Raw genomic sequence first — 27,842 nt, forward strand, 5'->3', positions numbered from 1 at the left:
AATTTTCTCTCCAGGTACTACCTAGCTAGCTTAAGTGATGTCTAGGACAAGATTTTTGGTGCAACCTTAACATGCATCCACCCTATGAGCATACCAAGGGAGAGACTTGGGAGTACACAAATCGTTGGTTCCACTATTAGCATAGACATCATTCCATTGTAGATGGCTAGTACAATTTGTGCTCAAGAGGATCACAATCTTGCCATGAGGCTCCATAAAAGCATTCCCTTGATGCCTGTGTACTACCATAAAGGATTCTCTTAAGGTTACACACCAACTTCTCTTTGACGTTCTCAATGACACCCTTTGGCTGTTGCATGTAAATCTCCTCATGAAGATCACGATGTAAGAACACTGTTTTTAACACCCAATTGGACCAATTCTATGTACTCTTCGGCAAACAAAGCAAGCCCTGTCTACAAGGTCGTCATTTTGAAAACTAGCAACCTAAAACCTTGCTAAAAACCATATCCTACTTTTGCTTGAAATCTTTTGCAACCAATCTAGCCTTGTCCTTTGGATTTCAACATTGGGTATGATTTGTAACTTGCGGATCCATTACATGACAAATTTTCCTTCCCTTTATGCAAACATAGTAAGTCCCAAGCTTGATTTTTCTACAAAGAATCCATTTGTAATATCATAGCTCTCTCTTACTTAAGCTTGTCATGTTGTAATATAGCTTCATCATAGCAAGAGGGTTTAGCACAATTGTTCAAATGATGTAGAAACCCTTGTTAGCCTTCTCAATACTATAGTTTGTGTATGACGAATCAATTGTTCTAATACCATTTTAGAACCATTGGATTTGTTGCCATTACTTTTTGCATGGTAAGAGCTACTGTGAGCATCACTTTGCACACTTTCTTCACCCTATGGTGCATGGATAGTCTCTTTATTTGCTCATATACAAGAGGCACATCCTAACATCTTTAAACGTAACCTTTTTCACCTCAATCTCTTTGGGACGATTTTGTGTTTTTTTTCTCATTGAATATGGCATCATTGCTATGGATTATCTTATGAGGAATTGGGTCCTACAAATGATAGCCAATCTTTCTATCTACTCCATAGGCAAGGAAAATGCACTTTTGCAATTTTGGCTCAAGCTCTTTCCAAGTCCTTGGCACATGCACAAAGACTTCACAATCAAAGACTCTTATTTACGATCACTCCAAGCTCCTTTCGAAAGACCACCGTCTAGTGCCTTCATCAATCATCTATTAATCACATGAATTACTTTCATTATAGCTTTGATCCAAAAACCACCACAACTCCACATGGGATAACAACCTACATCCTCTTTGCTAATCATGAAGCATGGAAGTCATGAAGAGGTTAACAAAATATCCCTATCATGACTACCTATGACAATATTGGTCTTTTTAATCTTCGCTTTACCCTTGTCCTCTTTCTTGCTATCATCAAGCTTTTCTTCGTCTTCTTTCCATGCCATGCCCCTTCTTCTTGCAATGGTAGCACTCAAGCTCTCTTGTTTGTGGACTTGCAACGTTTTCCACAAGGCTTGCTTCTTTCATAGGGCTTCGTCTTAGGTCTGCAATTGCATGCTAGCCAATTCCTTGCAACACCATTAGACTTTTGGCAAGTAGTGGCAAATCTACAAATTTGCAATCATCAGCTATAAAAAAATAGCACATGTAACATCTGCTGTTTTGGGTAGCCCTTTGTTGCATCAAATTTCATTTCCAAATACAATTGTGTACTTCGTAAATTAGTGCACATAGAGAGAGAACTATTATAGATATACCCTTTTGACCGTGTCAAGATTATACAAAAGTAAAGTTTGGCATGGTTAGATCAATTTTTTGGGCTGGTACTCAAAGACAACTATCCTTTTTAGTTGAAATACTATAATCTGACCTTTGTGAATGCTGAGTAGTTCAACGATGAATTTCTTTGTTTATGAAGTGTTCCCTCTCTGAAAAAATGGATAGGTTATCCTCACGAAACAAACTTACCCCCCCCTTGCATGCTATTAACTATGATGCAAATTCTTCATTGCTTTGATGTCCACTAAACATTGCATAAGGTTGGTATTGTGAACTGCTTACAGCTAGCTTTCTGGTCTTCCATTAAGTTAAGAGGTTGAGAGAGAGAGAGAGAGAGAGAGAGAGAGAGAGCTAGCTGTTTTTACGTATATTGAAGGCCGAAGTTGGCCTGACACAATTCAAATTTACGAGTGTGTCCTCCAACTATCGGGAAAGGACAAAAGTACGGAGTACCAAAATGTGGACCTATTGTATGGGGGTAGGTGTTGATTCATGGGAAGTTAGGATACAAGATACATAGTATATGTGGGAAAGGGGTTGGGGGGGGGGGTCATCTCTCTAGGGGGTATGGGTGCACATCTATATGGAGAGAGAGAGAGAGAGAGAGAGAGAGAGAGAGAGAGAGAGAGAGAGAGAGAACCAGCCAGGACGATTCGATGAAAGGGCGGATGCAAGTTGGTAATAGAGATTATAAAGGGCGGTGTTAGTAGAAAGAGATTATAAATGGGATTAGATTATACAAAAAATGGCATAATCGTTGAGAACATTGCAATGGGATCTGTTAATGGGAACTTCTGGCCTGTTTCCCTTTGACAATGTGCTCCCAGCCAATACTTTGTTGGCAATTCTCACACTTGATGTACTCATTATTTCTGATAGAGGAGGATGCCAGTAGCTCTGCATGAAACTTAGCAGAGCAACTTGAAGACGGTGCTCCAGATGTGGTATTTGCCCAGCTATTGTGTACATGTGTGGATGTTTCTCCTTCAGCCTTCACTCGAACCCAATCAACATCTGCATTTTCTGTTATCCTCTTAAATTTCTCCCACGCTAATGCTTCCTCTTCTGTAGTGAGTTTTTCGTCCTCTCTGTCCACTAGTAGGGTATCATGCTGATGCAACCTAACAATCCACCTACAAACAAAGCATCCCACATTTCTTTCATACAAGGCAAATGGCAGAAGCCCCCTCCTCTCACAAATAGTCATTGACAAACACAACCACTCACTTGGGTCTATGATCAATTAATAGGCTAGTCATTATGTCATCTTCTGGCGCGTCGTGGTCAACAACACTTGAAGGGATATTCATATGGGTGCCCATATCTTTTAAACCGCTACCAGCCTCGATAGATTGCTTCTCTGCGGCATCATCATCCAACTTAAAAAGCACTTTGAGTTCTTCCATTTTAGAGTGCCGCACAACTTGCTGGGCATCAAGGACTCTTGCAGCTAGACCTTCCTTCGCCACCTGAAGACAAGCAAAGTGCTATCTCCTCTCAAATTCTACTAGCTATTATGCACACCAACAAATTAACTAGCTGGAACATGCCTGACGCTTATAGATTTTCTCTTCTGCTGTGCCGTAAGCCAGCAGTCTGTAGACAACAACAGGCTTCTTCTGGCCAAACCTATGAGCAAAGGCAAGAAAAATTTAATGTAACTTAAATGAAACCAATAAATTGTTGAATAATTGAATCTACAAGAAAACTACTATTAAAGAGTAACCCTGTAGCCTTCACATATGAAAACCCTGCTCGAATAGAGACAATGCTACCATCAAATGACATAATGCAATTGTTACACCCGGCTCACTACCTCCAATAACTTTATGTTTTGCTATCTGTCCTTCAGATTAAACCAACTACAGTCCTCGGTTTAGTGGTATAGGATTTGCTCCAAGTTCAACCATTCATTATCAATACACAAAATTGTTGGCGAATATGCCAACACATTGACATGAGTCTGCCATTTAAAATCCTCTTCTGCAGGTTCTCTGAAAAATCTGGATAAACTTTGAACACTAGGAACACACAATCTTCCAAGGTCTTTGACAATAACACCACCCATACTAGACGATTACTTTGCAGACTGCTTTTGTCACGCTTTCTTATATACAAACAACATAGAAAGTCAAAATCAAGAGAGCCGGGATGTACGATTCTTGTGCAGATGCAAGATGATTGCTCCACACAAATGGATGAGTCATTCAGCTCAGCTTAAACTCAGCCACTCAGAGAAACCTTGTCAGGCTTTCTGTTGTAGCTAGTGGAGACTCTCGGTTCTTCGTTACCAATAATCCTCAAAAACTCATGGAATACCCAATATAAGCTTTTGACTCCAAAAAAATTACTACATTCTACTAAAGAGAGTTTCTCACCAAGAACAAACAAATCCAAGTAAAGGAACAACCACAGGGACTAACTAAACTGAATTCATTGATTGGAATTAGGATCAAACACAAAGGCGAGGGAAATTGAAGAAAAATCAAGAGGAGGATAAATGTGCCACAGATTCTTATGTTTAGCAAACACTCTGTAGCTCATGACATTGCGAAAGTAGTCTTGCAACATCCCTGATGGTCATTGAGAATCTCTTCGTGAATAATTGTTTTTACACAGATTAGAGATATGGACCCAAAATGGCTACCGTGTAGAGCACTTCAATAACCTCAGAGCCTTGTGGCACAATGCCAAGGCCAAGAGCATTGGTCTAATAAAGTGGATTTACCCTTTGTTTGTATGATGCAGACACTAATAGTTCAGAATTTCTCATTTTAAGAAGGAGAGAGTGAAGTTATATTCTACTGTACTTGCAGACTTGACCACCACCTTAAATCTTGTAACACAAAGATGCCAAATCATGGAGACTATGCCTTGCAACTCACACACATGCCAGGAATGGAGCCATTACATAGTTCAGATGTAGAATGAGGAAGAAAAGCAAGGCTTCTGCATGTGTCACAACAGCTGCTCAAGAGAGTGCTTGAGTATCACAATGTGGCTCTTCCTCTCTACCAAAAGAGATGTCCCTCTAGGCACAGTTGTAACAGCTAACCTCTGACCTAAATACCATAGTAATGCGTCTCGAACAGCTGAGATGGGGCTTCGAGGGGAATCTTGTTTCCACAAGAGGGGTTTGAAACAAGGGAACAGCTTGGGATGGTGGTGGGACCTGGGGGGGGGGGGGGGACATTGTGGATGGGAAGAAGTTTCCGTATGCTGTACTAATGCCCATGTCGTAGAGGCATACAGCCGTACAGATACAAATACGGTCCAGCCTTTTTTTTAAATTTCGTAGCGTGTACCTTGAGTCATTGGTCTTTGTGCCCACTCCCTAGGTCATTTTTTTAAAGTTGTTAGGCCCTTTAACCCTAGACCTAGGCATAGTCCCATGTCATGAGGTAATTTGTAGATATCTTTTATGGTTTTAAAGAGTTTTTTTTAAATAAAAATCACACCGTACTTATCCAAACCATACGATATTATTTGACATACGCTATATTTCCCCGTACGAAAACGTACCGTACTTCACCGTATGACCGTAGAGTGACAACCCTGTGTAAGATTCACGAGGTCCCTCTTAACTGTTTGTCTAAGAATGAAAGGGGGAAGAAAAATTTAGCTTTAAGGTTCTCAAAATGAGCTTGCTAAAATAGACCAGTCAAGTGAAGATCTCAATTGTGACTACAGTCTTTGGCATTCCATAATGCTTAAAAGATGAGTTGGAATAAATTGTGCTTGCTTACTGAATCTGTCTATAATGGTCCAGGTTGCAACATTGATCTTTTATCTTGATTGTACTTCTCTGTATAGACCTGATGTTTTCTTTCTGAACGATCATCTCTCTCTAGAAACTATTCTCTCCTTTTTACACACATTTGCATAGGATACTCCTATGTCTGTTAACCTTGGGAAGACCAAGGTCATGTTTTTCAATACTACAACGCAGTGGGTCAAGCGATCAACACCCACTTTAATTATGGACAGGAGCAAGTAGTATATAGACATGTACACTTACCTTGGGGTGTTTTTTAGTGGCCTGATTTTCTCCATGTAGAGAGCGGCAAGACTAGATCGACTAGAGAACACATAGCTTTGGAAGGGTTAGAGAGGATATGCTCACAGGTTCAATTTCAAGAGCCTCGCACCAACCTATGCCTTTTTTATACTCTAGTTGCCTAAACTATGTTATATGGAGTGCAGATATGGGCACCATCAGTAGTCAGCATGGACGTACAGATAGGGGGCGATGCCACTTATCTCCATGATCTCCAAGATGATCAAGGCTAGGGCCTAGGTTCCTCAAGCGATCGTTAGAGCAAAGCTGGCTGCCCCTCCTTTGGTGGTGGAGGCTCTTACAAGATCAGTGACATTCATATACAGCTTATGGAAACTCCCAAGAGATCGTTATGCTCGGCTAGCTCCAGTGTTGCCAAGAAACGCGTTTCTTGACTCATGAAACGTACGAAACGTTTCAGAAACGTTTCTGTATGAGTTTGGACGTTTCAAAGGTAAAGTCAAGGCTACTACTAGTGCTGCACCGCAAGAGGCCTTTCATGAATCTTCAGCCAGTAATAATGAGGATTCAGAAAATGAGGAGGAGGAGGAGGAGGAGGTGGGGGAGGAAGAGGAGAATTTGACAATTGATCCTGTTTGATTTGTTGCTCGTAGAGCTCATGTTACATGTAAACCTTGAAGCCTCTTGTTCTTTGTTTCGGTCATGAAATCCTCAATGTCATGAATGTAGCTTCTATCTTGCTTCTAATGATGAAAGTTAGTCCTATTCTCCCTCTTTTTCATGTCTAATTGTAAGGTAATGCTTAAAACATAGATCTCAGCTTATACCACTTAAACTTACGTACATTTCTTTAGTTTGCACAAAACTTCTGTTTTGGCGTTTCTTTCTCGGACGAAACCGTTTCGAAACTTCTGAAACTCGTTTCAAACGAAACGTTTGGAAACTCCGTGGCAACTATGGCTAGCTCTGGAGTCCTCACGGCACTTGACAACACAGGGAGATACATCATGTTGGTATGCACAGATGGCGACATGATTTGAGCTTCATGGCTTCTCTATGGACAGTTCTCCCCCCCTTTCAGTATTCTATGAATGCACCATCTTTCTTTGTGACACGGAGGGAGGTTACTAGACTTATACGACAAGACTTTTTTCAGTTGGATACCCAGAGGACATGGATACAGCCTAAACACAAGCTGGGCATGAAGATGACTACATACAGAGAGAATTTTCTTTGGCTCACAGAGGATGGGTTCTTATATAGGCCTGCCTTCATGAACACTCACTTGTCCCACGGCTTACGATGTGCTATTGGACAAATTCACACATCTTCACACCAGTTGGAGATTGAGAGATCTCAGCCGAGGCTAGGTTATGCCAGTTGCGTTAGAGAGAGCCAGAGATAGAGCTCCACTATATATGCCATTGTAGAGTATACTACGAGATACGTGGCCACTCTCATTGCCTCTTTGGAAAGGGTTTTGGGCCTCTATCTAGAGTTATGAGATACCAGGATTAGAGATGTCTGGGACTCTCTTTACTGGAGCTTCAACGGCATCGAGCAAGGTTATTGAGAGAAATGAAATGAAATGTTATATTAACGTCTTCAAAAGGCCAAAATGACCCATGAGACCAAACTATTACAAAATTGTGAATCTGATACCATGTCTGGGTACAAAAAGACTAGAACAAAAATACTACTACTACTAGAATCCATCCTTAGAGTGAGCAAAGACGAGAGCAGCCAGAGAGGAGGGATACACGACATATCACTAGGAAAAGTATCTAAGTGATCCAGCAGGCGAGCTGGGGAGATATAGGGGGCCCAGGACGAGGGGATTCTCCCAGCGCCGGAGGAGGTTGCAACATAGGATCATATTCATATTGGCGAGACATAGGAGATGCCCTGTGTAGACTCTCACCATGGAGAACATCGACACGATCATGCACCGACTGATGCGAGCTATCACCAGAATTTGATACCTACATATCCACCATACGTATTTTGAGATACCTACCCAATTTTTGTATATGTACCCCTCAAGCTCATGCTGTGCGCCTTTTATAGCTCTATTAGTGTTCTTGTTTAGTTTAGTTTCTTTCCTTTATCCAGACTTTGTATCATATTCACCATGATGTAACTCCTCGGTCTCATTTCCCTGCCAAAAAGTGGCTTACGAAAGTCTAGAACTTGGAAGGCTCATGTGTTCCCAACACCGAATCACCTCCTATGAAGCACACCACTCCTGAGATAGAAAAGTGCACGCAAGGCAGCAATGAAACCACAGGCTCTGCGTTCGGCAGCTTGATCGTACATGAAAGGCCAATTACCAGGTACAATATACGAACGTAGCCAACATCTAGGTACAACCAGAGGTGATAAAAACCCCAACATAATACATGATACTTGAGCAAAGGGAAAACCTACAAGGAGAAATAATGCACTCACACATGGCTAGAAAAAGGAAATCAAACAGAAAAAGTTCAAAATAGCACTGCAAAAATCTTTTGGGACAATCTACGGCCTCCAAACAATGCGACACCCATAGAAAACATCCTCCCAGGCACTCCCAAGACTGACAAGTGGATAACCCACCCAAAAAACATATCCAAAGACTTGATAGGATGAATCCCCTATCCACATCGAAAGTAGAGTAGCTTGTACTGACGAATCTCATGTACTCTAAGGGACAGGGAATCCTTTGTACTGTGCCTGTTATATGATCTACATTCAATCCATAAGAAATATATGTGGAACCCCAAAATAAGAAGCAACATCAGCCTCCTCATGACATCCTCAATCTAGCCAATCACCAGGTGGCAAAGAGAATCATAGTCCATGACATCTTGAGTTCCTCTGGACCAAGGAAGATAGAACCTCGTCTCTTTGAATACTGCATAAAAAACACATCAATACAAAAGGTCCATCCCTCAAAGATGCCTTTGGAGATCTCCAGTGGCCTAAAGAATACAAGTAACCAGACAGCCACATGGACAAGGGACCAACCATCTGATGGAGAAGCAAAGCCTACAAGATACTCAAAGCCTTTCTCCTTTTGAGGAAAACTCCTCTATCTGCAGGCCCCCTGTCAAGCCATCTAGGTGAAAGGAAAGGAGGTACAGTTACCCCAGCAGCGTGGCTAATTCCTTGACGAGCTTCTCTCAGGTTTTAACCTCACCATCTCTAAAGTGAATCGAGAAGCCATCAGCAGTGGGAGAGATACCTTTATGCCCTCGCCTAACAGCTATAACAAGAGAGAAATGAGCTCAGGGGCACAACGACAATAAACCAGTAACTTCAATCTTAGATTGAATAAAAGAATGCAGCCGAAGAACATAGCAAATCCCACACTATCAAAGTAACTGCGTTACTAAATTCTTTGCCCGTACCGTACAAAAGACACTCAGAAATCAAAGAGGAACAACTTCAAGAAGACAAGGCAAAGGTTATTTGAGTAGGAGGTCTGAGTGCGAAAATGGTAGGAAGTGGCGGTGATGGAACAAGCAGGGGAAGAGAATGATTTATAGGTACCTGATTGTGAGATTGTAGTCTACAGAGAAAAGTGAAATCTCATACCATATGTTGATAGCGGAGATCCCACAGTCAGCATCAAAGGTAAACATGTGCTTCATTTGCAGAGCTGAGTTAAATTGCAGAGCATGAAGGCTTACGGTGGTAGGGACAAGCTGGCTTTCGACAAGCTTTCTCCAATACTGTTCACATCTTCACACTATGCTGCTTGATTGGTTAGGCGAAGGTGTGGAAGAGGCAGCCACAATGCTACTCTATGGATTTTCACAAAGCCTTCAACACAATCAAACAAGACAGCGCCTTAAAACTCTCAGCGTGTCTTTATTGATGAAATGAGTGCATACAAGTACGGTGTCTAAGCAGCATACCACAGCCCATCGTCAGCACCATTATTGTAAAGTAAGGGATGGCCAGGCTCTCCCACACTGTTTGGTCTCTACATTAATGAGGTAACAGAGTATGTTCTTCACGTTGGGGGCAAGAGTGTACATCTCTCACATACTCCAATCAACATTAAGGTGCAAATTAATAACTTATACAGAGCCGGCTCACCATCTTTGTTATCGAAACCCTCCCAAGCACACACACATGAAACCTCGGTGTTCCTCAAGCCATGCTCCAGATTGATGAGTGCACAACAATGTGTGCAAGTGATAGTTCACGAGAAGATGTGCAAGGCTTGAGGCTTGGAGAGGAGGCGCTGATATGCAGAGATGGGGGCGTGAGAAATCGAAGTAGGAGAGAGAGAGAGGCTGCACGATTTTGTAAAGGGGAAAATAAGTCAAGAGCAGATTGGGCTCTCTTTCCCTTTATTAAAGTATAGGACCATTGTTAAGTTAGTGGCCAAGTTCAATGTGAACATGGCCAAAGGTTAGCAACCTTTAAAAATATACACAAAAGGGGTCATTTGGGCCTTTAACCCAACAACCTCCCACTTAAAGGCATAAATGGCGCCTTTAAGCTACGTGACTCCCACCATCTGTATGCATAGCTGATGTTGTGCTTTGGGTAAGCACTTAGTGAGAGCATCTGCTGGATTTTGTAACGTATGGACCTTAACCAATGTAATAAGGCTATCCTCAAGCACTTCTCGAATGAAGTGATACCGCACATCAATATGCTTTGTGCGTGCATGAAACATGGCATTCTTTGCCAGACATATGGCCCTCTGGCTATCAAAACCAAGCATAGGTGCCTTGTCAGGCAAACCAAAATCACTGCATAGACGTGCTAACCAAATGGCTTCTTTGGAAGCCTCAATGGCTGAAATATATTCAGCCTCTATAGTAGACAATGCAAAGATCTTTTGCAATCTAGAACACCATGAAAAAGCACCTCCTGCAAGAGTAAACACATAACCACTTGTGGATTTCCGTGTATCCACATCACCGGCCATGTCAGAGTCACAAAATCCCTTCAACTCCAATGGTCCTTTACCATAGCAGAGGGATTTGTTTTCAGTCCCTTTCAAGTACCTCGTAATGGACTTCACTGCATCCCAATGCAACATGCCAGGATTAGCCATAAACCGGTTCACAACTCCCACTGCATGGGCTATGTCAGGCCTAGTAGCAACCATAGCATACATAAGTGAACCACAAGCTGAAGCATAAGGCACACTTTGCATGTCATTGGTTTCTTCCTTTGACTTGGGGCAATCATCCTTGGAGATTTTGACATATGGCTGTAATGGCACGCCAAGAGGCTTTGCTTCAGCCATGCTAACTCTGTCCAGCACCTTTTCAATGTACTTTTCTTGCGACAAATACAATATGCACTGGTCCCTTTGCCTTCTAACCCTCACTCCAAGTATATGTTCAGTTGTCCCAAGGTCTTTCATTGAAAATGCAGATTTCAGCTGCTCTTTAAGAGCATCAACAGTGCTTCCGTTCTTTGCAACTATCAATATATTATCCACATAGAGCACAAGAATGATAGGGCTGCTGTCACAAAGTGATGACGTGGCGGGCAGCAAAAACCCTAATTTCTGCCAAAAACCCTAAAATTCTTGCAAACCTTAATTTCTGTCAGAAACCCTAATTTCCGAAAATCGCGGAGGCTGTAAAAAATGAGCGACGCGAATCTTGCTTTTTCGCTATGCAATGAGAAAGAGAGAGAGAATGCTTTTGCTTTCAAGTTTTGACTCTCTGTGAGAGAGAAAGAGCAGTTGCTTTTGATTTGAAGCTTTTGGGGCTCTGCTTCTGGGCATCCCTTGTAACCTTTAAATTAGTGGTGAGGGCCTCACTTCTCAGGGTATCTGGACGCAGAGTCTGAGAGTGAATCCCGACCCACTCTCTTGTACTTCGAATTGATTAATACAAAACGAAATACCGAAAGGGGCGCCAGTCTTTGGGGCCAATATCTCTAGGCACGGAACTCCGCCGGGCCAGTGCAAATCTATTGTGATCTGTGAATTGTTTTGAAGTGGTTATTTAGTGCTGTCGCAATTGATTCTTGACTTGGAGTGTCCAAGTCTGTTACAACGGCCATCCTCATCACGTTTGATATACAAACAATGGTCTGCATGGCTTCTTTTGTAACGATGTTTGAGCATGAAGCGGTCAAACTTCTTGTACCATTGTCTACATGATTGTTTCAGCCCATACAAGCTTCTATTGAGCATACATATCAAATGTTCCTTGCAAGGAATAACAAAACCCTCACGTTGCTTCATGTAAAGCTCTTCCTCCACATCACCATGCAAGAAAGGGGTATGTACATCCATTTGGTCCAATTCCAAATCAAGGGCAGCCACTATGGCAAACAATACACGCAAGGTGGTCATCTTCACTACAGGAGAGAACACTACAAAAGAGAACACTTCCTGAAAGTCTATGCCCTTGGTTTGAACATATCCCTTTGCAACCAGCCTTGCCTTATACTTGGGTTTTGCATCAATTGTCTTGATTTTATACACCCATTTGTTAGGAATAGCCTTCCTACCTTTGGGAAATTCCACCAAATCCAAAGTATGATTAGCATGCAAAGCTTTAATCTCTTCCTACATAGCAAGCTCCCACTTGTCGATGTGCTCACATGTCTTTGCCTCTTTATACGTAAGGGGCTCTCCCTCATCTGTCAACATAATATAATGCAAAGAGGGATCATATCTACTCAGAGTCCGTCTTGGACGAGTAGACCGCCTCGCCCAATGATCCACATTATCTGATAATGGGTCTACATCAGGTGGCATGATAAAATCATCAACAATGGGCTACTGTACATTATTTTCAGCACCATTTTCAGCATTGTTTCGTGGTTACAAATGCCCTTCAGGAGCCTCAATTTGCTGCCCAACATCATCTGGCTCAAACACCACTGGATTATCTACATTTTCAGCCATATGTGGTGCATCCTGACGGTCAAGAATAGGCCTAACATGTGGCTAGTCATGCTGAAATTTGACCCTTTTATGGTCATGCTTTGAGGCACAATTGTTTTGAACCAGCCTTGCCTCATTAAAAACAACATCCCGGCTGCGCACAACCCTTTTGAGCTGAGGTAACCAAATCCTGTAATCCATTTCGCCTTCTTCACCATATCCCATGAAAAGGCCTTTAATGGACTTGGGCATCTAGTTTGCTTCTCAACTCAGGTCTGATATGCACAAAAGCTTCGCAACCAAAAATGCGTAAGTGATCATATGAAGCAGGCTTGTCAGACCAAACCTCTTTAGGGATGTCACCTTTCAAAGACATATGAGGTGCATATATGCACTGCAGTTTTCAAAGCTTCTCCCCAAAATCCATGAGAGAGATTAGCTGTGGACAGCATGCACCTCAGCCTCTCACAAAGTGTCTTATTGAATCTTTCAGCCACACCATTAGAAGAGGGGCTATATGGCACAGTAAGCTCCCTCTTAATGCCCAAATTTTCACAAAATTTGTTAAATTCAGCACTTGTGAACTCCCTCCCATTGTCCATACGCACTACCTGTTTGGGTGGTCACAAATGCATGAAATTTCTTAAACGCAGCAAAGGCTTCATTCTTATATTTAAGCAAATAAACCCAAATTTTCCTAGAATGAACATCAACAAAGGAGACAAAATAGCATGCACCTCCCATAGACTTAGTAAGCATGTTACATACATCAGAATGTACAAGATCAAGCACACAAGATTTACGAGAGACACCGGAGTAATAAGAACGCTTTACTTGCTTGCCATATTGACATTCATTACAAAAGTCAAGCTTTCTGCCTTTAGCATCAAGCTTGTTCAAAGTACAAAGCTTAGAAAGACCCTTTTGGCTCATATGGCCAAGCCTCTTGTGTCATAACTCCATGTGAGAGTTAATTTCAGCCAACGCAATAAACTTGCCCAACATGGCCTTTCCAAGCATGCAGTAAAGTGTCCCTTTCTTTGTGCCCTTTACAATCAACCTTGAGCCTTTAGTCATTTTCCATGATCCTCTCTCAAACAAGATTTTGTAACCATGCATATCCATCTAACCAACAGAAAGCAGACTCTTCTTGATTCTTGGCACATATCTAACATCATGCAAGACAAGCTCATTTGTGCTATCTATGGAGAGATGCACAATGCCAATACCCTCAATGGAACATGCATGATTGTTTCCAAGGTATACATGGCCATGCTCGCCTGCATCAAAAGTAGAGAAACACTCTTTGATAGGAGTTACATGAAATGAAGCACCGGAATCAACTATCCAAGTCTGGGATAATGCATCATTGACAATCAACAAAGCATCAATGAGATCACTCTTGGTGATCTGCATGTCCTGTGAATGAACATTAAGAGAGACATCAAGGTCATAAGCATCATCATCTGACAAAGTGACACACAAGATGTCCTCTACATCTGACAGCTCCACAATCACAACACTAGAAGCCACATTGGCCTTCTCTTTGTCCTTTGAGTTGTCCTGTGCATCTATCTTGACTTTCTTCTTCTCTTTCTTTTTGTCTCCGCCATTCTTTTTCCGTTCTAACTCGGCTTTGTAGTACATGCAATTGGGTTTCTTGTGACCTTTCCTGTCACACTGATAGCAAGTCACATCACCCTTGCCTTTGCTGGCATTTTCCCTTTCCTTACTCTTACTCTTACTCCTTTGTGCATATACATTCTTCTTCTCTGTCTTGCCTCTAACCATGTTGGCAGAGCTGCCTCCCTCTCCACCTGCTTTCCTCCTGATTTCGTCATTCAAGATAGAATCCCCAGCACCATCAAAGGTCAAATTGGGGTTATTCGACAATGAAACCACCAATGTTTCCCATGAATCAGGTAAGGTCATAAGCAAGAAGATAGCTTTCAGCTTATCATCAAAAGGAGGTAAACCTGAATCCTGTAACTGCGGCAAAGTACCTGTAAACAACGACAAGTGCTCTGCAGCGCTCTTGGACTCATCTAGCTGCATGCCAATAAGTTTTCGCATCAAATGCACTTGGTTGACAGGCGTTGTATTCTCATACATCACCTTTAACTTCTCCCACACATCAAAAGCATTTGTGAGACCTGTCAAATCAATGACTGTCTCATCGGTCATGGCCATTTTGATGTATGTAACTGCCTTCCTGTTCAGGCTAACCCATGCTTCATCCGACGTATTCTGTGGCTTTACCTGTTCAAGTGCCCCTTCACAATCCTTAAGAAATAGGATTCCTTGATCCTGTCTTTCCAAAGGTCCATCGAATCTCCTAATCTCGAAGAGATTCTTCACATCCGAAGAAGCTGAGGCCGTAGATGTACGAATAAGAGGGCTAATACACTGAATTCTTCGGCAAAATGCACCAAAACCGGAGTATAACCTCACAGAAGTGTGCACTGCAGCTCAAAATGGTCACAGGAGCAATTTGGGGCAACATGGATCAATTTAGGCGCAAAAAACAATTTCTAAATTTTTGCGCAGAAAATTTCAGCGATGAATTTGTGCTCAAAACAACAATTTTAGTTGTTTTTAGCCTCATAGGACATACATAAGGCTAATGCACAGCCTTTAGAAGCATGTATGAGCAAAAGCCCCAATTTGTAGCATCAAATTGCAGAAAATTGAGCCACAAATGGTCATACATAGCCAAAACTAGTCAAATGTACATAAATTGTATCAATTTGCACTTTCCTCAATGTAGATGCATCAAAAATACACTTGCAAAAACTTGCGTAAATCTGAAATTTGCTGAAAACACCTGTTTTGGGACCTGTTTTTCAACAATTTCTTTGTTTTCGGGTAGCGGAGACCTAGTAAAGATGTTCCCTCACCTTAATACATGATTTGCAAAACCTGTATTTTCCTGTCATAACCTGTAATTTTCTGATTTTGACCTAATTTCAACCTGTTTTAGGTCAATTTGACTAGCCGGGGGCCCTCTAGTGTCCGGGGACGAGTCCTTTGGCGATAAAATTGCAAAACCTCGCGTGAAAGTTGCCCTCCTTGGCTGAAAATCAGCGTTTGAAGGTTTGGAAGCAAACCCTGAACCTGGCTCTGATACCAGTTGATGAGTGCGCAGCAATGTGTGCAAGTGATAGAGCACGAGAAGATGTGCAAGGCTTGAGGCTTGGAGAGGAGGCGCTGATATGCAGAGATGGGGGCGTGAGAAATCGAAGTAGGAGAGAGAGAGAGGCTGCACGATTTTGTAAAGGGGAAAATAAGTCTAGAGCAGATTCGGCTCTCTTTCCCTTTATTAAAGTATAGGACCATTTTTAAGTTAGTGGCCAAGTTCAATGTGAACTTGGCCAAAGGTTAGTAACCTTTAAAAATATACACGAAAGGGGTCATTTGGGCCTTTAACCCAACACAGATCTCCTACCTCCTGCAACTACTTCTATCGATCTCATCAAAGCTTTGTATGCCTGCAATTGCGTTAGCAACTATTCCATCCTCCAATTAGCGTCCACATTGTCCATTGTCAGATTCCTTTTGAGAGGGTTTCACCGTTCAGCTCTAGAGAGAGAGAAAATGAAATGAAATGTTATATTAATGTCTTCAAAAGGTCAAAGTGACCTATGAGACCAGAAAGTTACATAGAGAGAGAGAGAGTTTCAAACTACACTGAGTGTAGAGCAACAAGATGACCGCCATCCTGAATTAGCATGATGAGAGAGAGCTTGGGCCCTCATATTGCCACTTATGCTATATGCAGATACTCTATCACATACCCTCAGTCGCGCAGGAGGCCTGAACCGTATCTTCAGGCTTTGGACGAGTGGGGCCTCACAATGACCCTTGGGAAACTACGGTCATGACCTTCCTCACCTCTTGACAGATCAGGAGTATAGCTGTCTTAGGTGGCTCCATTGAAGTCGTTGAATCTTATGTATATTTGGGAGTAACCTTCGCTGGCAGCATATGTTGGTTCTCCATCGTCAGTGCAACCACATATTATTATCAGAGCCAAGCTGGCTGCCACACCCACATTGCCATCACTTGATTGGAAGGTTGCCTTTTGCAACCATATGGGGCAACTGGAGAAGCTTTCCTACGACATTAATTCCATGGTTGCGGACATGAAAATAATTAGTCTTCAGACCAGTGCAGTAGAGGAAAGACGAATTACACAGTTGCCATCATAATCAACTGTACAATTCTAAGGCGCACATGCAACTGCCAGGTAGAGAGCTTCTAGTTATGCAATTTCTATGAAATCTTATACAGGACTCAATCTAGCTCAGTAAAATAGAGGCTGACCTAGCAGGAGGATAACCCAGATGACATGTTATCAAATTGGGGACCTTTACCTCGCCTTGCCATAGTCTCACACAAATACACACAGAAATAATGTAAACCAAGAACTCTCTCTATTAGTGAAATGCGCCTACTTTAGCATAAGGAAATCAGGTTCAAAACAAATGATTTTATTAGAAGGTCAAAAGTTGCCTCAGCCACGAAATTTAATTTCTTTTGTCTTCATTCACAACATTTTTACAAAAGAATTTGACCTTGAAAAACACTGTTACGAATGTACTTACTACTAAGACAGTTGTGGATACAGCATCAAGTGCTCACCTCCAAGCTCGAAATAAAGCTTGTATGTCATGAGTTGGGTTCCAAGAGCCATCTAATATAATAACCCTGTTAGCAGCTTGCAAGTTTATCCCGAGTGAGCCAGCTTTTGTAGATATAAGAACACACTGAACTTTTGAGTTGGAAGGATTATTGAAACGTTTGACCAAGTTCTGACGATCTCTTGCTTTTGTGTGTCCATCAAGTCTGATCAGTCAAACATCTCATGTCATTGTAAAAAAGTAAAGAATTACTCTAACTTAAAAAACCATTCAAATAATTATAAGAGAAAACAAAGAACTTTGAAATCAATGTACAGCTAAAATAAATAAGGATTCATAAGATAAATAACTCTAGCACTGTGCGGCATGTATGTGTCCATATATCCTGGCCCCTAGATAAAGCCATCCTCTAGAATAGTCATGAAGTGATCTCTGTAATACAACATCCTCGATGGAAACGGCTGCCTAGGTGTAATCCATGTCATGTTCTCTTGAATGTATAACTTCCAGGAATTCTGTTTGAGGCTCCTAGAGCCTAGTGGCAGTGGTGCTCAAAAATCACTATGCAGCATTTCCTATAGTGAACCTCTCTCACGCAAAGCTCACCATGGAGAAACTACCTGCCATCATTGTTGTCACACTCCAAAACTCCAAATTTTTTTCCTGTTTCCTTGTTTCTGTGTCAGTTCCCATTTCTGTTGACCCCAAGGTATACATATGAGTCTACCACCTCGACCTGCCCTCCAGCTAGTGAGTATAGGGCACTACTGCTGACCTGTCTGAATGTCTGAAAACTCACGACCTTGGTCTTCTCAAGGTTAAACTGTGAGGTCTCTCTGTGTCAAACATCATCCAATGCCTGTAGATGGAGCTGTAGTCCCTAGTGTGATTCCGAAACCAAGACAATTATCATCAGCATATAGCACAATTCGAGTACCTACATGATCCAAACCTGCACCTCTTGCGCCAAATGTGGAGGCCAAACAGAGCTGGTGAGAGTGGGAACCCATACTTAACACCAACAGTGCTTGTAATGTAACCGGCAAGTCATTAGCAAGGCAATGAATCGACAATAGACCCACAACTGAGTTGAGAAAAGCAAACACTTGAACTTGAAAAGTGCACTAAAAATCAGACACATTGGAGGAATTTTCCACCAAGAGGCACACAGTACTTCTTTGTTTATAGATGATCACAGATACAACTACCCAGGACTCGCAACCATGCACACATCAGCAAGAGTGACCACTTATTAAGAGAGACAATCTTGCAACCATGCACACAATGGCAAGAGTGACCCCCTACGTTCACTTATTAAGACACACATGTCCAAAAGGAACTGATATCAAAAACTAACTTTCAAAATAGCCTGGCAACCTAGAAAGTCAATGCTTTCAATAAACTAGCCGAAAAGTAACCTGTCTGTACACCCATGTCAGCAGAGTAAAACGCGCAGTGCCTTGTGCCGTGTTTCTCATTGAGAATCCTGATCCAATTCGTGAGCAGCCAATCATCCTAGAAAGTCAACGCTTTCAATAAACTAGCACACTCTTCACTGACAATCAAAAATCACATTCCCATTGTTATCCTCGTCGAGATCTCAGATATGAAGCCTGATTATTATGACTTATTTAGCCATCACATCCAAATCTCACAGCTCTCTAGTGAATGTCTAGATACAATGAATCTCATCATTCGCCATTGCTCAACGTCATCTTCGCCTTCCTCTTTCCAACATCAGACATAGAATGGCGGCCCTTGCTCCACCTCAGAGGGACTCTTCTGAAGCCCTCTCGTCCGACATCCCGGAGCCAACCCTTCGACTTGCTCTTTCACCAGAAGAGCAAGCGAGCTTGATGGCCGAGGTGGAACGACTTCAAGACACCTTGGTCATTTGCAAGATTGTCTATACACGGCCCAGCAGAGGCAAGGTTTGGGACTTGCGGATTACTCCCCATCCAAACTGGCCTCAAAGATTGCTCCCCTAGCTATTGTAGCAGCATGGGTTTTTTCTCACCGACCCCATGAGGATTGTCTCATGGAATATCCAGGGCCTTGGAGGACCACAGTTTGTGCACGGGCTGAGTTTTGGTCACATATTGTGGAGTCCTTGCCTCACGCTGAGCAGTGGTGTATTGGAGAGGACTTCAACATGATGGAGGGCCCCTTGGATAGGATTGGAGGCAGCCACACTACTGTTCACGGGGCTGAGTTGGTTGCTTGGGAGCCCCTATGTATGACTATGAGGGGGCGTGAACCTATCGAGGATAGATCGGTTCTATGCTAGTGACCACTTTTGTGACATGGTCGGTTCAGTATGCATCTTGGCACGGACTACTTTTTCCGATCATGCACCAGTGATTCTTACTGTCTCAAATAGATAGAGGAGTGGCAGTGTCATGCTACCATCTCAAAGAGGATTTTGCTGGATACGGAGCTCAGGGAGCAGGTTGTGATGCTATGGATAGAGAGTTTGGACACGGAGGGAGACCCTGCTATTAGAGCGGCCACTGGCCTTGTGGAGCTTAGTTGTTTCTTTCATAGTTACGCGGAACGGGGAACGAGGAACGGCAACAGGCATGGAATGCCATTCCCTGTTATGGATATACTCACGTTTGCAACAGACGAGGATTCGGAGTGGGAAGTTGGAATGGCAAGAAGGAATGATGCCGCATGCAGAGCAGTGATGTGTTGGGGAGTACTTCAACATCTTGGAGGACCACTCTGATAGGATTGGCGGTGACCATGCTATTGTGCACGGGGCTGAGTTTGCAGCTTGGGAGCGGCTATGTATGACTATGAGGGTTTTTGATGTTTGGCAGAACTCACGCTTTGTGAGGCCCCCACACAGCTTGTCCTTCTCTCGCTCTGACCGTAGGGTAGGAGTAATGAATCTATCTCGGATAGATCGCTTCTACGCCAGTGACCACATCTGTGACATGGGGGGGGGTCTATTTGCATCCTATCAAGGACTACTTTTTCCGACCACGCGCCAATGATTCTCATTGTGACAAACAGACAAACAGAGGAGGGCGGGTGGGATGCTACTTATCCCCAAGAGGATCTTACTGAATCCAAAGCTTAGAGAGAGAGTGGAGGCACTTTGGACAGAGAGCCTGGACACATAGGACACCCCTGTTGGTAGAGTGGCCTCTGGACTGGCTGAGCTTAGTCGCTTCTTCCTTCAGGAGTCTTCGCTTGGCTGCAGAGAGGGAGGAGGAAAAGCGTCTTTGACGAGGCATTGTTTCCTTGCAAAGGATGCACGAGCAATTTCCAAGCAGTCCTTGGTTGGAGGAGCAAATGCAGCATGCTCGGCAGGAGTTGGCTAGCATTGAGGAGCGGCATCATGAGTTTGCCTTCCATCAACAGGCATCTCAGTGGACCCAGGTGGTTGACAAAGTTACTGGGGAGTTTTTTCAGACAGTGGGGCCACCCCATGTGCACACGAGTGTTAGTCAATTGAGGAGACCCGACGGATCAGTTGCTTCAAAGCCGGAGGATATGCGTGCAGTTTCTACCGTGATATGTTGTCAGCTGAGCCTCAGTCAAAGAGTCAGGATGCATGCAGAGAGCAGGTTTGGGTACAGATGCCTTGACTTGTTACTGAGGAGACGCAACAGAGACTTGAGCTTCCCCTCCGGCTAGAGGAGCTCCATGAGGCCCTCAGATCACTCCCCCGAGGTAGTTGTCCATAGGAGGATGGTTTGACTCCCAATTTTTTCTTGGAGTACTGGGACTTGCTTGGTTCGGATCTTTGCAGCGCATTCCAGTACGTTTTGCACACTGGTGAGACGCCTAACAGCGTGAGGAGCGGAGTCATGAGTTTGCCTTTCATCGACAGGCCTCTCAGTGGACCCAGGTGGGTGACAGAGTTACTAGGGAGTTTTCTTGAGATGGTGGGGTCATGCCATGCGCACACCAGTGTCAGCCAATGAGGATACCTGACCGGTCAATTGCTTCAGAGCCTGAGGATATGCGTTGTTATTAACTTTTACTCTGATTTGTTGTCAGTTGAGCCTCAGTCAGAGAGTCAAGATCCATACAGAGAGCAAATTTGGGGACAGATGCCTTGCCTTGTTAGTGAGGAGATGCGACAGAGACTTGAGCTTCCTCTCTAGCTAAAGGAGCTCCATGAGGCCCTCAGAGCACTCCCCCGAGGTAGTTGTCCAGAGGAGGATGGTTTGACTCCCAGCTTTTTCTTGGAGTACTGGGACTTGCTTGCTCCAGATCTTTTGCAGCGCATTCCAATACATTTTGCACATTGACAAGATGCCTGCCAACATGAGCGAGGGCATCATCTACCCTATTCCCAAGCAAGGAGGGAGGCTCCTTGGATGAGATTCGACAGTGGCGACCCATCACTATTCTCAACTCATCCTACAAAATTCTGGCAAAGGCTCTGAGCTTCAGGATTCAGCCACTACTAGAAAGCATTATACATGCGACCTAGACAACTTTTATCAAGGAGCGTAGTATCCATGACAACAACTTTACTTTTTGGGAGGCGTCTGCCGTCGCGTGTCTTCGAGGAGAGGATCTAGTGATACTTCTCGATTTTGAGAAGGCCTACAACAGAGTTGACTAGGACTTCCTGGAGGACACTCTACAGAGGATGGGTTTCACAGATGCTTGGATCAAAGCTGTGTCAACTCTCTATAGGCGTGCGCCCAGTCAGGTGCTCTTGGCAAGGGGTAGAGGGGAGCGATTCTTGCTCACACGTTCGGTCAGACGGGGTTGCCCTCTTGTCTCCTTCCTCTTTCTATTCTATGCTCAGGCGATGAGCAGATTTTTGACTTCTGAACAGGTTGGCTTGCGTGGTCTTGAGCTTCCTATTAGGGCATATAAGCTTCTTGACGCTGAGTTTGCTGACAACTCAGCCTTGTACTTGGAGGGCCAGGAGGCCAATCTGCATAGGCGTAAGCAGCTGTTGAGGTGTTCTGTTGTGCATCAAGCGCACTGATCAACTGGAGGAAGACAGTAGCTTTCTAGGTTGGAAGTGCTCCTACGCTTGATTGGTCACCAATTGAGGGTTTTAGATGGATTCCCTCAGGGACTGCAGTTCGTTACTTGGGTTGTCAGGTTGGCCTAGACTTTGTCCCCTGAGCAATAGACGGCTCCCCTCCTCCTGTCCATTAGGAGGAAGTTGTTGCACTAGAGTTCGGCACGGCTGTCTTTGGCAGGCAGAGTTGTAGTGGCCAACTAGGTGTTGTTGGCTACTCTGTGGTACATCACCTCTTGCTGGATCTTCTCAAGCTCCTGACCAGTCAGCTAGAGAGGCTGTCTAAGGACTTTCTTTGGTCACGGTGCGACACCCAGTTAGCCCGGGCCAAAGTAGCCTAGCAAGTAATCACCCTACCTTGTTCTAAAGGGGCGCTGGGGATCATCGACCCAACACAACAGAGCAGAACCCTTCTTGGGAAGTTTGTTGTCAGAGAACTGCTTCCAAGGGAGGAGCCTTGGAAGGAGTTGTTGCTTCAGCGGCTTCGAGCTCGAGTTCCTCATGTAGGAGCCCTTCCATCAGGTGGATCTTGCAGAGATGCGCAGAGTTGGTTTGAGCAGGAGGCTGGAGGATCGATTTGTTGCGACCTACTTTGCTCTTAGGAGCAGGTATGGAGAGGCTTGGAGCAGCATCAGCCCACTTGCACGGAGGAGCGTTTGAGACAACCCCTTGTTTGGTTAGTACTCAGAGGCGCCACTTGGTTGGTAGTAGGCTTTATGTTTCTTCGGATCCCATGGCACAAAGCCCAGCCTGCACTCTTGACGACTGGCTACAGTTTTCAGGTTTGCCAGAGAAGGTACACAACATCCACCTACGAGGCATGAAAGGGTGCATCGCATTTGCCAGGTAAAATAGAGATCCTCATTGCAGTTCGTGCTTGCTCGGAGTCTGTACCCCCATGTTTGAGTGAGGTTTGGCTCTGCCATCCCGGCCTGCTTCACATGGGGCATTTCCAGTTGAAGCTGCATTTGCCCAATTTTGTAGCAAATGTATATACTCGTGATTATTTACTCGTGCTATTTTTATGCAATTTTTTGTCACAATCTTGACACAGATTGGTTAAACAGCTACACAAAGTCTCAGTAGAGGCTCCACAGGTTGCAGACTGCTGTTTTCAGAGGATACGAGTAGTGGGCATCTGTGGGGGGACCTGTGTCATAGATCTTGACCCAGCACATCTTGAGACATGCCATTGGAGGCTTTGGGCTCGGGAGAGCTGCCCTCTAGCACGAGTGCAGTGGGACCCTGGAGAGTGGTTTTAGAGAGACCCCTTCTCTTCAGCCGACCACCGTGGGATCCCTTTCTTTCAATACATTTATATATACCTAGATGAATCCAGGATAGGCCCAGATTCACCCTTAAAGGAAAGTGCAAGGTATAGACCCATGGTAGTCACATACGGGCAGCACGGAGAGAGGCTCGTCCTATTGCAGCACTTCATTGGCACAAAGAGGGTCTCACAGCCGAGTTCTTGTCAGGTTTTTGGGAGCGGTTGTGGGACTCCAGACAACCCAGAAGTCACTTTGTTCCAGTGGCTAGTTGCACACAGAGCTACAGTAGTGGAGAGTTGGTTGGTACATAGTGGCCTTTTCGACAGCCTGTACAACTTGTGACCATCCTTTGGAGAGTCAGCGTCACAGTCTGTGGGACTACCCCATGGCACAGCAGGTCTGGTTCGAGTTCTTTGGCTAGTTGCCAGCTCTTTCCACAACGCGACAGTACACTTGGGGTGCTGCTGCCTGGTCCACCCTCATGGGCCCTGTGCTCCAGTTTGAGGTATCTTCCACTAGCAAGATGATAGTGATCCATGGGGGTTGACCTACACTCTAGCTTGCTACACAGCTTACCCCCTAGGAGTGGTGCAATGAGAGAGGTGTGTTGGGAGCTTATCTGTGGCCCAACACTTTGGTTGATTTGGCGGGCCCGTTGCTTCCACAACTTCAAGGCTCGCCCTCTCCCACTAGCGGAGACTATATGTGACTCTTGGCTGGAGTTGATCCATACTCTCAGGGGTCAGTTCGAGAGACTTCACGGTAGCTCCGACCACATGCAAGAGCGCAGAGAGGCTTTCCTGCGACTCTGGCGCCCAGGGCCCTTCTTCACTATGGTCAGGGTGTGCCCAAATGGCACTACCGGCCACCTGTGTGGCTCTTTCCTCCTCACATTTTGTGATTTAGCTATGGTCAGGGTGTGCCCAAATGGCACTACCAGCCACCTGTGTGGCTCTTTCCTCCTCACATTGTACATAATTGTTTGCTCACTGGGAGAGTCTCTAGTAGAGGTGGTTTGTAGCTCCATGGATAGTTTTTCTTGACTAATGAAAGGATCTTTTTCTCACCAAAAAAAAAAGTTACGGCCAAGGGTTTTAATGGAAAGTCATGCTGCACCATATGCTGGGCATCGTGGAATTGATGCGGCAATGAAAGCGATCGAGGCATTCTTTTATTGGCCGACTTTACGCCAAGATGTTGACACATTTGTAAGATCATGCCTAGTATGCCAAAAAGTCAAATTTGACAAGCAAAAGCAACCAGGATTGCTGCAACCATTGCCGATTCCTGATAGGCCATAGCAAAGCATAGCCATGGACTTTATCTTTGATCTTCCAAGAACACGAAATGATAATGATGGGATTTGGACTATCATTTGCAGGTTCAGTAAGATGGCTCATTTCATTCTTGTAATTGTATCTACTCTTTCCATACAGAGTTTGGGTAGGGAATTTTGTACTTGAGGGGTACACCAAAAGACTTCTATGTTTGATATATGTGTGGTACCCAGGTTGGTGGGATTGTCTAATCGACCAACGCTACATTTTTGGAAGCATACATACCTTTGATTCTCATCATAAAACATATGTGATATCATAAGATATCAGCATGTATTATTGGCATGCAAGGGAAGTCGCTTGCAGTATTTCAACGGTGGGGTATGTCACTAGGAGGTAAATTTTTCGTGTTGCCTTCTTTAAATATTTATTATTATTTTATTTTTTCTTGTTTTCCCTGAACCCTTGAAAAGGTGCAAGTGGAGATTGCATGGCCAATGTGAAACAATTCCACCCAATCGGGAATCTAGGTCGGTCAGTTTGGGACTGGTTGAGCCAGCTAGCACTGAATTCTAATGAGTATGGAAGCTTCTGTGCGCCTAAATGGAATTTGGACCACTCGGGAAGTCACTGACAACTATAAAAGTTGGGAGGAGTAAGGAAACTGAACCATAAGGGGCATAGCGGACACATGTCAATGGGAGAGCAACCTGCAGGCCAACACACATTCTAGAAGCCCTCTCCCAACTGGGGGCGCCCAATATGAGAGTGGAGGCTGCATTTTCAGCATTTGTGAGTGGATTTTCGGGTTTGAATCTTAAATGGAAAGCTTGCCTTCTTTCCTTGTCTCATGAGGCACGATAATTCTTCTCTCGTGCATCTCTCCCCCTTACACATATGGTAATGCCCCCGTAGTTCGGCTACTCAGATGACTATGTATAGTCTTGTGGGTTTTATGAGAGTTTGCCAAGGTAAGAGCCTTCTAAAAAAGAACCGGATTAGCTAATTGCTATCGCCACAAGTACGCATAAATTCCATCGTGAAAGATTTTGGAACAAGAGAGCTGTCTCACGTGAAAACTCGTCCAATCAAACGGGAAGTATCCCATTGCGTGTGGGAGCTCCTGAGACATGCATAGACGTGTTTGCTCTGCTCAAAGCGGTCCAAACACGGAATTATAACTTGCTGCTTTTATTTGCAGGTTTAGGGATTTGCACCTAAACTACAAGATAACACGAGGGAAGCCTCTGGGGAGCCTTGGGGTGATTATACAAGATTTTAGGCACCATGCTGAAATTTACTTACAGCACACACGAAAGCTTCTAAAATGCAACGGATTGCGTTCTAGACTTGTACTTTTGACCTACAAAGATTTTGGCATCGTGTTGCTGCTGAAATTTGGTCAAAAACCTGCAATTTGAGCCCTTGATAGGTTTGGATGGCTTGGTGAGAGTTTGGTGCACGGATCGTTGGTCTTCAATTGAATAAGGAAATACCAAAAGGGGTGCCAGTTCTTGGGGCCTACATGGTGTCTGGCTGTGTGTGCGCAGTGACGATCTAGTCGCTAGATGCATCTATATTCTCTCTTCTTCTCAATCCTCTATGTAAAGTTAACAGGTAATTGAATTTAGTCCTGCCCTCTACTATGTACTGGCTGGTTATAGAGAGAGAGAGAGAAGCTAGAGGGAGAAAAGTTATCTCAAAATCTTTTATTGTACGTGGAAAGTGTCCGCCTCTCGCATCCGCACATGATTCCATGCAATCCGTGAAAGTAGTGCTTCCATTGACGCAAAGCATGAATTAATGCTACGAGTTCTTTTTCATAAATCTGTGCAACTGTCACAGAAAGGGAAGTGGACATGTATTACTTTTGTTCTATTTAATTGTACTGTTAAAATTCAATGTGGAATGAAAAGGACAACTCAATAGACATGTCACTAGGGAACCGCAGATATGAAGTCTATTCTCCGTCCCGAAACTATTCTGATGCACAAAATGCTTAGTACTCATTGGAGCCATGGCTGAAATTTACCTTACCTGTAGTCAATAGTGCCTTTCTTTGACTCCTACTTCCTTCTTGCAGGAGAGGTCCCTTCTTGTGTCTGTCTTCTCCCATAGCACCCAACGAGGTCTTCCTTGCTAAAATTAAGTCTTCTTTTTTTTTCCGAGAAAAAGATCCTTCTAGTAGTTAATCATAGCGCTACAACCACCTCTACAAGAGAGGGCTACAACAATCATGACAAGGAGACTCCCAATGGAAAAACAGCATCTGTACAATGACGCTAAATCAAGAGATGGGAGGAGGGAAAAGCCACACAGGTGGTTGGTAGTGCCATTTGAGCACACCCTAAAACATGGTGAAGAAAGGCCCAGGGAGCCAGAGTCGAACGAAAGCCTCTCTCCGCTCCCGCTTGTGGTTAGAGCTGCCTTGGACTCTCTCAAACTGTCCTCTGAGAGTATGGATCAGCTCTATCAGCTCTAGCCAAAGATCTCGAACAATCTCTATTGGTCGTACAGGGCGAGCCTCGAAGATGCGGAAGCAGGGAGCCCAGGAGATGAACCACAGTGTCAGGCCGCAGATGAGCTCCCAACACTCCTCTCTCTCACTACACCACTCCTGTGGCGTAAGCTCTGTAGCAGGCTGGAGTGTAGGTCGACCCTCTTGCATCACTATCATCCCGTTGGTGGAGGATAGCTCAAAATGAAGTGCCGGACCCGTGAGAGTGGACCAAGCAGCTGCCCCCAAGTGTACTGCCGAGCAGTGGAAAGAGCTGGCATCAACCGAAGAACACAAAGCCAAACCTGTTGTGCCAAACGACAATCCCAAAGACAGTGACGTTGACTCTCCACAAGATGGTCGCAAGCTGCACATGCTCCCAACTGCTGTAGCTCGATGTGCAACCAGGCACTGTAACAAAGTGACTCGCCTTGGCTGTCTGGAGTGCCACAACCTCTCCCAAAAAGCTGCCAAGAACTCAGCTGTGAGACCCTCCT

At 44.1% G+C, this 27,842-nt stretch overlaps 1 protein-coding gene across 8 annotated transcripts in view; it reads right to left on the reverse strand.

Moving 5' to 3' along the window:
- Window positions 1-2,422: 2,422 nt before the first annotated feature.
- ATRX (P-loop containing nucleoside triphosphate hydrolases superfamily protein) overlaps window positions 2,423-27,842 on the reverse strand; it is a 172,871-nt gene continuing 147,451 nt past the window's right edge. For 6 of the 8 annotated variants that reach the window (XM_086512848.1, XM_086512853.1, XM_086512852.1 and 3 more), the window contains exons 24-27: window positions 17,303-17,506; window positions 3,341-3,419; window positions 3,018-3,259; window positions 2,423-2,923 (exon numbers count right to left, since the gene is read on the reverse strand). In XM_086512848.1, coding sequence (XP_086368974.1) covers window positions 2,572-2,923; window positions 3,018-3,259; window positions 3,341-3,419; window positions 17,303-17,506 — 877 coding nt within the window. In that variant the 3' untranslated portion in view covers window positions 2,423-2,571. Of the gene's footprint in view, window positions 2,924-3,017; window positions 3,260-3,340; window positions 3,420-17,302; window positions 17,507-27,842 lie in introns of those variants that run through there. The other 2 variants (XR_015188194.1, XR_015188195.1) reach the window with 2 other exon arrangements.

The sequence above is a fragment of the Adiantum capillus-veneris genome, chromosome 5, assembly GCF_014529385.1.
Source record: "Adiantum capillus-veneris isolate H3 chromosome 5, ASM1452938v2, whole genome shotgun sequence".
NCBI lineage: Eukaryota > Viridiplantae > Streptophyta > Polypodiopsida > Polypodiales > Pteridaceae > Adiantum > Adiantum capillus-veneris.